Source organism: Oncorhynchus mykiss, chromosome 28 (genome assembly GCF_057628025.1).
Source record: "Oncorhynchus mykiss isolate SJ-2025 chromosome 28, ASM5762802v1, whole genome shotgun sequence".
NCBI lineage: Eukaryota > Metazoa > Chordata > Actinopteri > Salmoniformes > Salmonidae > Oncorhynchus > Oncorhynchus mykiss.
Genome location: NC_143049.1, coordinates 6,773,171 through 6,786,431, shown reverse-complemented (window position 1 = coordinate 6,786,431; position 13,261 = coordinate 6,773,171). Strand labels below are relative to the sequence as shown.

Sequence of the window (13,261 nt, the reverse complement as noted above, 5' to 3'; positions counted from 1 at the left end):
TATTACAGCATATTGGATGACTAGTTCATATTCCATTCACCCAGCTCAATGTTACATCGATAGGCATAGGCTACTAATTGATACTCTAATTTCCCCTATACCGATCAAGAGGTTGCTACAACCTAGCCTACAAATTAAAGTTTATAACGTAGGTGCACAGGTCAAGAGACATATTGGGGTAATCCAGGTGACAAATTGACACATTCAATACTACCTTGCACACACTTACCTGCATCTAGCTGATCTTAGACCAGTTTGGCGTACAGAAGTTGGTCTTAAATGCTACGTCCGACTTGTTGCACCAACCATAAATAGGACTAGTCCCAGCTAAGTCTGGCGTAGGCAACACGCTCATGAGACTTGATGCTTCATAATGATGGTTTCTAGGCAGTGGCCATTACTAGGCTGTTACCAGTTCTAAACATTGCGAGGCAGGCCGATTTGCCCACCACTTAGCAAAGCCTACCACGATGTATGCACGTTTTCTTAACCACAGCTAGATGGATCGATCAATGATCACTGTGGAATGAATATCACTGAATGACAAAAATATTGGAATAAAGTAGGCTAATGCCATTGAAGGCATTTATCATATTGTTGCTTACTGAAACTCCCAAAGCCATCCAACCGTTTTAAATACTTGAAGCTTTATACTTTAGCCATGTGTGGTCAACCAGCTCATGATTGGGACAGCATTTTCTGCTTTGAGACAAGCATGGGGACTCGTCATGATAAATCAATTAATGTCACATTTTAGTTTTCATTAAATCAACATTTTGATATTGAGATATTTGTGAAAATGTTAGCCAAATTGAGTGTTGATGATGTTAGTCTTTATTATCAGAACTCTGTGCTAGCAGGTTAGCTAACTGTTTAGCCTACTGTAGTAATACAGGGGATTATTTTGCTCATCACTCACTTAGTAGCCTAGTATATATCCCGACTAAAAGCCCTCTGATAATCAATACATGTGACTTTGTTTCACTGAATCTCCGTCAGCTCAGCTATTAGTTTGCTAATATCTGATCAGACACATTTAGCATGCTATGTAGCATAAATCAGGTGGATGATTTTGCTCTAGACTCACATACTTTTGAAAATCTAAATTGCTATTATTTTCTGTGTATGTCATGAAAGCCTGCTCCCTACTAAGCGTAGAATCTGGGGTGTAATCATTAGTCCACACAGTTGCAAAATATTCTATTAAAACAAGAGTTTCTATTTGACAAATTCACGTAGGTCCCTCCACCTTTCGCTCCATTTAAGTAACATTTTGCAATCGAATGGCGGAATGAATACACAATAGGACCATCATTAAGTTTGCTGACAACAGGATGGTGGTAGGGTTGATCAACGACGATGAGACACCCTATAGGGAGGAGGTCAGAGACCTGGCAGTGTGGTGCCAGGACAACAACCTCTCCCTTAATGTGAGCAAGACAAAGGAGCTGATCGTGGACTACAGGAAACGGAGGACCGAGCACGCCCCCGTTCACATTGACGGGGCTGTAGTGGAGCGGGCCGTGAGCTTCACGTTTCTTGGTGTCCACATCACTAAGGATCTATCATTGTCCACATATACAAATCAAATCAAATCAAATTGTATGTCACAAGCGCCAAATACAACAGGTATTACAGTGAAATGCTTACTTACAAGCCCTTAACCAACAATGCAGTTTTAAGAAAAATGCGTGTTAAGTTAAGAATAGATGAGTTAAAAATGGAGGTAATATGTACATGTAGGTAGAGTGACTGCATCGAAGTGTATGCATTAAAGTGACTCTGCATAGATAATAAACAGAGAGTAGCAGCAGTGTAAAAGGGGAGGGGGAAATGCAAATATTCTGGGTAGCCATTTGATTAGCTGTTCAGGAGTCTTATGGCTTGGGGTAGAAGCTGTTTAGAAGACTTTTGGTGGATCAGGGAATCACCCGCAGCAAGAGCGACATCATTGATATATACTGAGAAAGGAGTCGGAAACCGGATTACACAGCGGAGAAGGTATGATGGGATTCGAAATGGTCAGTGATCTGTTTAACTTGGCTCTCGAAGACTTTAAAAAGGCAGGGCAGGATGGATATAGGTCTATAGCAGTTTTGGTCTAGAGTGTCACCCCCTTTGAAGAGGGGGATGACCGCGGAAGCTTTCCAATCTTTAGGGATCTCGGACGAAATGAAAGAGAGGTTGAACAGACTGGTAATAGGAGTTGCAACAATGGAGGTGGATCATTTTAGAAAGAGAGGGTCCAGGTTGTCTTGCCCAGCTGATTTGTACGGGTCAGGTTTTGCATCTGCTATCTGGATTTGGGTGAAGGAGAAGCTGGGGAGGCTTGGGCAAGTAGTTGCGGGGGGTGCGGAGCTGTTGGCTGGGGTTGGGGTAGCCAGGAGGAAAGCATGGCCAGCCGTAGAGAAATGCTTATTGAAATTCTCGATTATTGTGTATTTATCGGTGGTGACAGTGTTACCTAGCCCCAGTGCAGTGGGCAGCTGGGAGGAAGTGCTCTTATTCTCCATGGAATTTACAGTGTCCCAAAACTTTTTGGAGTTAGAGCTACAGGATGCAAATTTCTGTTTGAAAAAGCTAGCCTTAGCTTTCCTAACTGACTGTGTGTATTGGTTCCTGACTTCCCTTATAAGTTGCATATCGCGTGGACTATTCGATGCTAGTGCAGTCCGCCACAGGATGTTTTTGTGCTGGTCGAGAGCAGTCAGGTCTGGAGTGAACCAGGGGCTATATCTGTTCTTATTTCGAAATTTTTTGAAAGGGATATGCTTATTTACAGTTGGGATTAAAATTATTTAGTCAGCTACCAATTGTGCAAGTTCTCCCCAAGTTGTCTAAGATGAGAGAGGCCTGTAATTTTCATCATAGGTACACTTCAACTATGGCAGACAAAATGAGGGGAAAAAATCCAGAAAATCACATTGTAGGATTTTTAATGAATTTATTTGCAAATTATGGTGGAAAATAAGTATTTGGTCACCTACAAACAAGCAAGATTTCTGGCTCTCACAGACCTGTAACTTCTTCTTTAAGAGGCTCCTCTGTCCTCCACTCGTTACCTGTATTAATGGCACCTGTTTGAACTTGTTATCAGTATAAAAGACACCTGTCCACAACCTCAAACAGTCACACTCCAAACTACACTATGGCCAAGACCAAAGAGCTGTCAAAGGACACCAGAAACAAAATTGTTGACCTGCACCAGGCTGGGAAGACTGAATCTGCAATAGGTAAGCAGCTTGGTTTGAAGAAATCAACTGTGGGAGCAAATATTAGGAAATGGAAGACATACAAGACCACTGATAATCTCCCTCGATCTGGGGCTCCACGCAAGATCTCACCCCGTGGGGTCAAAATTATCATAAGAACGGTGAGCAAAAATCCCAGAACCACACGGGGGGACCTAGTGAATGACCTGCAGAGAGCTGGGACCAAAGTAACAAAGCCTACCATCAGTAACACACTACGCCGCCAGGGACTCAAATCCTGCAGTGTCAGACGTGTCCCCCTGCTTAAGCCAGTACATGTCCAGGCCCATCTGAATTTGTTAGAGAGCATTTGGATGATCCAGAAGAAGATTGGGAGAATGTCATATGGTCAGATGAAACCAAAATATAACTTTTTGGTAAAAACTCAACTCGTCGTGTTTGGAGGACAAAGAATGCTGAGTTGTATCCAAAGAACACCATACCTACTGTGAAGCATGGGGGTGGAAACATCATGCTTTGGGGCTGTTTTTCTGCAAAGGGACCAGGACGACTGATCTGTGTAAAGGAAAGAATGAATGGGGCCATGTATCGTGAGCTTTTGAGTGAAAACCTCCTTCCATCAGCAAGGGCATTGAAGATGAAACGTGGCTGGGTCTTTCGGCATGACAATGATCCCAAACACACTGCCCGGGCAACGAAGGAGTGGCTTCGTAAGAAGCATTTCAAGGTCCTGGAGTGGCCTAGCCAGTCTCCAGATCTCAACCCCATAGAATATCTTTTGAGGGAGTTGAACGTCTGTGTTGCCCAGCAACAGCCCCAAAACATCACTGCTCTAGAGGAGATCTGCATGGAAGAATGGGCCTAAATACCAGCGAAGACTTACAGAAAACGTTTGACCTCTTTCATTGCCAAAAAAGGGTATATAACAAAGTATTGAGATAAACTTTTGTTATTGACCAAATACTTATTTTCCACCATAATTTGCAAATACATTCATTCAAAATCCTACAATGGGATTTTCTGGATTTTTTCTTTCTCATTTTGTCTGTCATAGTTGAAGTGTACCTATGATGAAAAATTACAGGCCTCTCTCATCTTTTAAGTGGGACAACTTGCACAATTGGTGGCTGACTAAATACTTTTTTTGCCCCACTGTAAGATGGTGAGGAAATTACTTTTAAAGAATGACCAGGCATCCTCGACTGATGGCATGAGGTCAATATCCTTTCAGGATACCCGGGCCAGGTCGGTTAGAAAGGCCTGTTCACAGAAGTGTTTTTGGGAGCAATTTACAGTGATGAGGGGTGGTCGTTTGACCTTGGACCCATAGGCAGTGAGGCAGTGATCGCTGAGATCCTGATTGAACGCAGCAGAGGTGTATTTGGAGGGCAAGTTGGTCAGGATAATATCTATGAGGGTGCCCATGTTTACGGATTTAGGGTTGTACCTGGTGGATTTGTTGATAATTTGTGTGCGATTGAGGGCATCTAGCTTAGCTTGTAGGACTGTCGGGGTGTTTGTTAACATATCCCAGTTTAGGTCACCTAACAGAACAAACTTTGAAGATAGATGAGGGGCAATCAATTCACATGGTGTCCAGGGCACAGCTAGTAGCTGAGGGGTTTGGGATGAGTTATACTGCAGAGTGAAGGAAAAGCAGCCAACAAGGCCTCAGCATATGTGGGAAAGCATTCCTCATGAAGCTGGTTAGGAGAATGTCTAGAGTGTGCAAAGCTGTCATCTAGGCAAAGGGTGGCTACTTTGAAGAATCTCAAATATAAAATATATTGTTTAACACTTTTTTAAGTGTTAGTACATGACTCCATATGTGTTATTTCATAGTCTTGATGTCTTCACTATTAATCTATAATGTATAAAATAGTAAAAATAAAGAAAAACCCTGGAATGAGTAGGTGTCTGAATTTGACTGATACTGTACATACATTGCCTTGACTTAATCCACATGTTGTGTTAAAGCCTGAATTCAAAGTGGATTACACAGTTTTCGTATCTCACTCATCTACACACAATACCCCATAATGACAAAGTGAAAACTTGTTTTTAGAAATTTGACAGAAATATCTAACTTACGTAAGTTTTCACACCCCTGAGTCAGTTCTTTGTAGAACTGTAGGTCTCTATCAGCTTTGAGTCATCTTGGGTATGTCTCTATCAGCTTTGAGTCGTCTTGGGTATGTCTCTATCATATCTGAGTAGTCTTGGGTATGTCTCTATCATCTCTGAGTCGTCTTGGGTATGTCTCTATCATAACTTTTTCAATGTTTCACTATTTTAATTGGTATGAAATTCACTTAGTCAATTCACTTTATTGCCAGCAATATACCACCCTGCATACCACTACTGGCTTGCATCTGAAACTAAGCAGGGTTGGTCCTGGTCAGTCCTTGGATGGGAGACCAGATGCTGCTGGACGAGGTGTTGGAGGGCCAGTAGGAGGCACTACTGGCCCTTCAATGGAATATTAAAATATTCCAATGCCCCAGGGCAGTGATTGGTAGACATTGCCCTGTGTAGGGTGCTGTCTTTTGGATGGGATGTTACACGGGTGTCCTGACTCTCTGAGGTCATTAAAGATCCCATGGCACTTATTGTAAGAGTGTCCTGGCTAAATTCCCAATCTGGCGCTCAAACCATCACGGTTACCTAATAATCCCCAGTTTACATTTGGCTCATCCTTCTCCTCTCCCCTGAAATTATTCCCCAGGTTGTTGCTGTAAATGAGAACGTGTTCTCAGTCAACTTACCGGGTAAAATAAAACATTTATTAAATAGTAGGATGATCCTCCACTGGCAATATTTCATCAGCCATTAACCAGTGTGCTTTGGAGTGATGATGGCCAGAATCAACATGATATTCTGTACATCATCTGACTCTGAAGATCTTCCCTCAGAGACCAGGCCATTCCCCAAACTATTTAATTAAATGTCATATTGCATTCCGTCTTTGTTGTTCATTTGGTGAAGCCTGGACTTGATTCATCTGACTACATGAACCAGGCACGGGGCTACACTCCAGCCCACTAAACTTAATGGTCTTTAAATATAAATAAAATGCATTAGATAGTGGAATGATGAGGTATTCCAGCCTAATATATCGATGCAATTCTTGATTTCAGTCCATGCTCGAACTTCTCCAACACAATACTAACTTATTACATTGGCTCTGTACTACTGTACTCCACTCCCATCTAAGTGGCATGTTACCATGGAGTTCAGTTCATGTGTTTGAGAAAGTATTGATTTTTAAATGAAACATGGAAGGTCATGTTGGCTTTGCCTCCATCTGGATAGCTTTAACAATCCAGGGCTGGAAAAAATCATTTTACTGGATGTTGAGAGAGGATTGCAGAAGAATACTTTTAGCAAGGTGATTAGATGTTTGTTAGGTTTAATGTGTGTCTAATATTGACCCGTTTGTAAGTTAGGCTACCAAAGTTCCTGAAACTTCATATCATAGTTATGACACTGTGATTACAGATTAGTACAACTAGTCAACTTTAGACAACCTTGGATGTGTCTGACTGAAACATCGTTTACATAACTATATATTCATCTCTCTCTCCTGTACCCAAGCATGGAGATCCCCAGTATCCCACGGCTGGCAAAGCTGTCATCAAGGGGTCGTCCTCCAAAACAGGCCCACCCCCAGGAGACTGCCAGGACCACAGCTACAGCCCCTGAGAACAACAAACACAGTAAGTGACCTCTGATCACAACCATGCACAGTCACTGTGCATAGGCTTTGTTTCAGCACAGCTCTTATGAGAGCGTTTGGAAGGGAGAAGGGCATTCATTGACACGGCTGAGTTGGGCGGTAAAAAGGGCTGAGTTGACAGGAAAAAAAGGAGGAACGTGGAACATTATGACTAAATATGGAGTGAGGGGAGGTGAGGGGAGGGACACAAGCCTTCTGGAATGTCTGATGAAGGATAAGAAGGTGCACAAGAAAAAACAGGAGAAAAATGTTTTCTCCCAGAACTTTTGGAAGGGCTACAAGAAAGAAATTGAACGTGAGGATGAAGTACCTGCGGTGAGCACCAACGAGTTCAAGCCTTGTCCTGGTGATGACCAGGATGATTCTGGTCCAGTGGGAGTGAGATTTGTGGAGAGAATGGATCCTTGTATTCTGACTGATCCATATGTGGTGTCAGGTTGGTTGGAGAAGAGGTTGGGAACTGGTGAGTTGGTGAAAGTAACTCGGAAGTGAACTTGTGAGGATTTATTGTGTTTCTTCTGTCCAGAGGGCGTGCTGTACCACACGACTAGGGACAAGAACTGTGAATTGCTCTCCGGAGCAGGGCGCTGTTGAAAGGAGTGGTAAGGAGGTGTCATTAAGTGTTGAGGTGGATCAGCGGAAATGTGTCAGTGCTTCCCGCCGTTTGGTGCGATGCAGACCCAGTGGAGAGCGTGGTGAAGACATTGTCTGTCTTGCTGAGTTTTGATGCAGAGTCTTTGCCCGACAAGGTCAAGTTAGGATGTCAGTTATCCCATGAGATATTTTGTTCTGAAAATACTACTGTTTTAGGTGCCAAGCTTATGGTCATGTTGCAGGAGTGTATAGGAGGAAGATTCTTAGATGTGAGTAGTGTGCCAGAGGGCATGAGACAAAGAAATATGTAGTATCCGTGGAGAAAATTGTGTGTGTTAGATGTGGGGTTACCCATGTGGCCAAAGATCGGCGATATCTGGTGAAAGAAAGGTAGGTTGAGTTTGCCAGGTTAGTACAGAAAGTGTTGTATGCTGAAGTAGTGAAGGGAGTGTTAGAGGAAGATGGGTACAGGGTGAGGGATCCTGAGGATTTCTGTTAGTAGGCAGAGACCAATAGAGAGTGGTGGGAAGAATATGTGACCTACCAGCTCAAATCAGTCTTATGTAGCAACATTTTAAATTGTGTTTTTAACATTGGATAAAAGAAGAGACTGAGCTACAAAATCGTATATCATACACTACAGGGAAAGTCATTTTGCTTTGAAAGTTGGATAAACTTGTAAACTCACTTTTGAGAAAATGGCCTTTGAATGTTTTGCTACTACAACTGGAGAGCCCTTTTTTGTCTACACCCATTCAGCATCGTTCACACCCTTTTAAGCTTCAGCCTCACCCATCCTCTTTAAGGGTCGATCCGAGCGTTCTGTACTAACAACAGAAGTCAAGCACCCAAGCTAACTTGCTAACATTGGCTAGCTACTTCCAGACACATAATAAACAAACACCCCACTCTGACCATTTTACTCACCGTAGCAGAGCTGGTTAGGCTGTTTTCATGTTATCCAGAACATTGGTGACTGTAACTGTGCTGCTGGAAAGAATGTAATTCCGCTTTTTTTGACAACGTTTACTGACACCGGCCATATTCAACGGAAGTTGAGCATTTGTAAATTCATCAGTTATTCTGTACTCTGGTACACTCAGACGAGAGGTCTCTGAAATCGGAGTAGATGGCCAGACTAAATTTACGAATGCACCCGAGATGGTTACTTGCATAGTGGAGTCTTTTGTTAAGACATGTACTGTAGCTAGCTAGGTAAACAATGAACCATAATAACAACTCATGATGTTACTACCCTGCATGAATCTGCAGGTAGCTAAACAACCAGGTTCAATGTTGGCTAGCTAACATTAGGCTATAGCTAGCCATGCAAATAGCTCTGAGATACGAATAATAAGATATACGAAATGTTAGCTAGCGAGCCAGCCAGCTAAAGTTAGCTAGCTTGATCAACAATGAACCATAATCCCAACTCATGACGTCACTACCCTGCATGAATCTGTAGATAGCTAACCAACCATGTTTAATGTTAGCTAGCTAACATTAGGCTATAGCTAGCCATGCAAATGGCTCTTTCTGTTAAAATTAGAAATGTGTCATATCTAAAAAATGTAGCTAGCTAGACTATCTTACCCGTATACATAATTCATGGACGAATGCATCTGCCGGATGCCATATTTGCCCTTTGTTTGAAGATGTAATCCGGAGACAGGTGTGTTCTCCTTAGCTATCATACTCGAATTCCACTGATTCCTCGGTCCTCCAGAAACACTTATGCAGTTTTAATACACAATAAAAAAATGTAAAGCCATGTTAGACTGGATTACCTACACATACTGACCAGCTCAAATATACAGAAACGTACTATATGGCAGACCAATCCAAACGCATCTCTCGGCATGTCCAGCCCACTCATTATCTCAGCCAATCATGGCCAGTGGGAAGGTTGGTTACTTTTTCTGTGGCTAAACCAACTAGGCTCGTAATTTAAAGATTGTATTCGTATTTACAGATGTCATACAAGTTTGTTATTAAGGCACATGAACGTTTATGTTCGAGAAGGCATTTAAAAACGCATTTTGATAAAAGTTTACGTTCAAATGGTTCTCCTGTGAAGTAGTGACCTGCAACATATGCCTATTTTCCTGAAACGGGTCACATATGTGCTTCAGTAAGGTGGGTTTCTTAGCATTCATAGCCTTGGTTGTCAACTGTACTGCAGAAATGGAACGTAAGTCACAGAAAATAGAGGTCATCGTGGCAGCTGCAGAGAAGTACTTGGGATTGCGAGGTTTTACTGCAGAGGAGTTGCAGGGGGTGTTGAGTGGTAGTGTTGTGTCCTCCCAGACCGTTGGCCTGGAGTAGGATTAGTGAGGGTTAAATGGTGGAATGAGGTGGTGTTTTTTTTTGTTAGGACTAATAGTTGGCAGGGTAATTTTCCTTCTTCACAATTTTGTTCTATCGTATCATAAAGTATAATGGATTGTACTGTAGGTGGCGGCAATTCACCAATAAGTGTAGTCTGCCATTAAACCTTAAAGAAGAAGACAGTTTTCATGATGTGAAAGGGTCCTGCTCCAGATGGACAGTTTGATGTTACCCCATTAGACATATTGTTGATTTGAATGTGTTCTGATATGTTATATAGCTAGTTATTCAGAAGTGATAATAAAGTGAATCAGTTGTTGAAGTGAAGCTTTTGGTTCACCTGGGTCCTATTTGGATATTCTATCAGTCAGTAACCTATCCGTTTGGATAGTGAGCAAGTCTGGATGGAGTAGACTGTGGAATCTAATTCCAATCTAATAAATCAAAAGATCATGATGACTGCTAAAACAATAAGACACACTTGGAAAACCAGGCCTTCTCTAATATGAACCAGTTGTTTGGTTGCTACAACACAGTGTCTCAGGCCAGACCAATGAGAGTCCACCAGGTTCCTACACGTCCTAGGAATATTTATTTCTGTTAATAATATTCAGCTATGTAACGTTACTGTGTGTGTGTGAGCATGCTCCTCATGATGTCTAACTGCTGTTTGCCATAGTGAGAGGTCTAATTTTGCAGGACAGATTTTGCAATTGGGAAAAAGGGAAAAATAGTTTCCCTATGTAACTTTACTGTGTGTGTGTGTGTGTGTGTGTGCGTGTGTGTGTGTGTGTGAACTTCAGCCAAAGCATTACTAAAGAAATGGAAAGCATGACAATACAGTAGTGTATGGTCTTGGGAAGTAATTAGATTAATTTTCTTGATCATATGCACTTACATTGGAGTTAGTGATGGCATGGAAGCAAGACATTTAGAGGGGAGTGTGTGTGTGCGTTCGTGTTGTTTGTTTTTTTTTAGGCTTGGGCCGTTTATACTGTATACCGGGGGGGGGGCATTCTTTTAACTATAAGTTAAGTATAACTATAAGAAATCTAAGATGTGTCAAATAAATTATATCAGATCAGGGCTCCCGCTATGCATTTGGTTTGCTAATTGTCTAGATGTCAAGATCAAGCTTCTTGGTTACAACAGAGACATTCAATCCTCTCCTGGATCAAGATCCCTGTTGTCTAAATTGTTTGTGCGCCCCTTGTGTGCACATTGGGTTATACGTTTGGTAATGATGGAGTGTGTGTGTGTCATGAGAATGAGGCTGTATGTCCTTATTCCCCCTCCCTGGAAATGTAATGTATACTAAAATAAGCAGTGAATACAAATGATGGTCCAAAATTACCGACACATTATATTAATCCATAATAATACATAAACTCGGCAAAAAAAGAAACGTCTCTTTTTCAGGACCCTGTCTTTCAAAGATAAATTGTACAAATCCAAATATCTTCACAGATCTTCATTGTAAATGGTTTAAACACTGTTTCCCATGCTTGTTCAATGAACCATAAACAATTAATGAACATGCACCTGTGGAACGGTCGTTAAGACACTAACAGCTTACAGACGGTAGGCAATTAAGGTCACAGTTATGAAAACTTAGGACACTAAAGAGGCCTTTCTACTGACTCTGAAAAACACCAAAAGAAAGATGCCTAGGGTCCCTGCTCATCTGTGTGAACGTGCATTAGGCATGCGGACTGCAGATGTGGCCAGGGCAATAAATGTCAATGTCTGTACTGTGAGATCCCTAAGACAGCGCTACAGGGAGACAGGACGGGACAGCTGATCATCCTCTCAGTGGCAGGCCACGTGTAACACCTGCACAGGATCGGTACATCCGAACATCACACCTGCGGGACAGGTACAGGATGGCAAGAACAACTGCCCGAGTTACATTAGGAATGCACAATCCCTCCATCAGTGCTCAGACTGTCCGCAATAGGCTGAGAGAGGCTGGACTGAGGACTTGTAAGCCTGTTGTAAGGCAGGTCCTTACCAGACATCACCGGAAACAACGTCACCTATGGGCACAAACCCACCGTCGCTGGACAAGACAGGACTGGCAAAAAGTGCTTGTCACTGACGAGTCGCGGTTTTGTCTCACCAGGGGTGACGGTCATTAAGATTTGCGTTTATCGTCGAAGGAATGAGCATTACACCAAGGCTTGTACTCTGGAGCGGGATCGATTTGGAAGTGGAGGGTCCGTCATGTTCTGGGGCGGTGTGTCACAGCATCATCCTACTGAGCTTGTTGTCACTGCAGGCAATCTCAATACTGTGCGTTACAGGGAAGACATCCTCCTCCCTCATGTGATACCCTTCCTGCAGGTTCATCCTGACATGACCATCCAGCGTGACAATGGCACCAGCCACACTGCTCGTTCTGTGTGTGATTTCCTGCAAGACAGAAATGTCAGTGTTCTGCCATGGCCAGCGAAGAACCCGGATCTCAATCCTGCAAGGAGACTGGGAACAATTGTATCGTTAAACAGTACAAATACAACCGACAGTACGCAGATCAATCAAGATGGTAAGACATTGTAAGAATTAAGGGAAAAGTGGACGAGCAATTCAGCGGGTTGGACACGAGGCAAATGTGGCAAGGACTTTTAACGGTCGGGGGCTTCTAAATAACTTTTTCTTCCGCTTTGAGCATAACGTCTCTGAGTTGCTTAGGAGAAACTCTGAGGGCAACGAGGTTACGTGCTTACGGTCACCACGGTGGATGTATGTAAATCATTCTCTGCTTCTTCTTATTTTGAACTGATAGGAGTTCAATCTAGTGTGGTCGTCTGCTGTAATAGCCGATCCGTCACAAGGATTGATGGGTTGTGCATCCCAAGATGCCGTTCCCCAAACCACTGTTGTACTGCGCTGCTGTTTGTCTGTTTGTGGCCCGCTTGTTAGCTTGCCCGATTTTGCCATTCTCCTTTGACTTCTCATCTACAAGCTGTTGTTGACAACAGGACTGCCGCTGACTGCATATTTTTAGTTTGTTGCATCATTCTTGGAAAACCCAAGACACTATCGTGCATGAAAAGCCCAGGAGGGCAGCCGTTTCTGAGATACTGGATCTGGCGTGCCTGGCACCGACGATCATACCACGCTTAAAGTCGTTTAGGTCAGTAATTTTACCCATTCTAATGTTTAATCGAACAGTAACCGAATGCCTCGATGAATGTCTGCCTGCTTTAAGAAGCAATCCACAGCCACGTGACTCTGTAGGAGCGATACATTTTTGTGAACGGGGTGGTGTACCTAATAAACTGACCAACAAGTGTACACTACCGGTCAAAACCTTTAAAACACCTACTCATTCAAGAGTTTTTCTTAATTTTTTACTATTATCTATAGTCGTGGGCAAAAGTTTTGAGAA

The 13,261-nt window shown here is 42.7% G+C and overlaps 1 protein-coding gene across 2 annotated transcripts in view; it reads left to right on the top strand.

Annotated features, from left to right (window-relative positions):
* The window catches only part of LOC110508393 (zinc finger protein 512B), a 103,155-nt gene that overhangs the window by 25,670 nt on the left and 64,224 nt on the right, over positions 1–13,261 (top strand). The window contains exon 2 of one of the 2 annotated variants that reach the window (XM_090225676.1): positions 6,807–6,928. In XM_090225676.1, the coding sequence (XP_090081802.1) occupies positions 6,808–6,928 (121 nt within the window). In that variant the 5' untranslated portion in view covers position 6,807. Of the gene's footprint in view, positions 1–6,806; positions 6,929–7,005; positions 7,412–13,261 lie in introns of those variants that run through there. The other variant, XM_036966425.2, reaches the window with a different exon arrangement.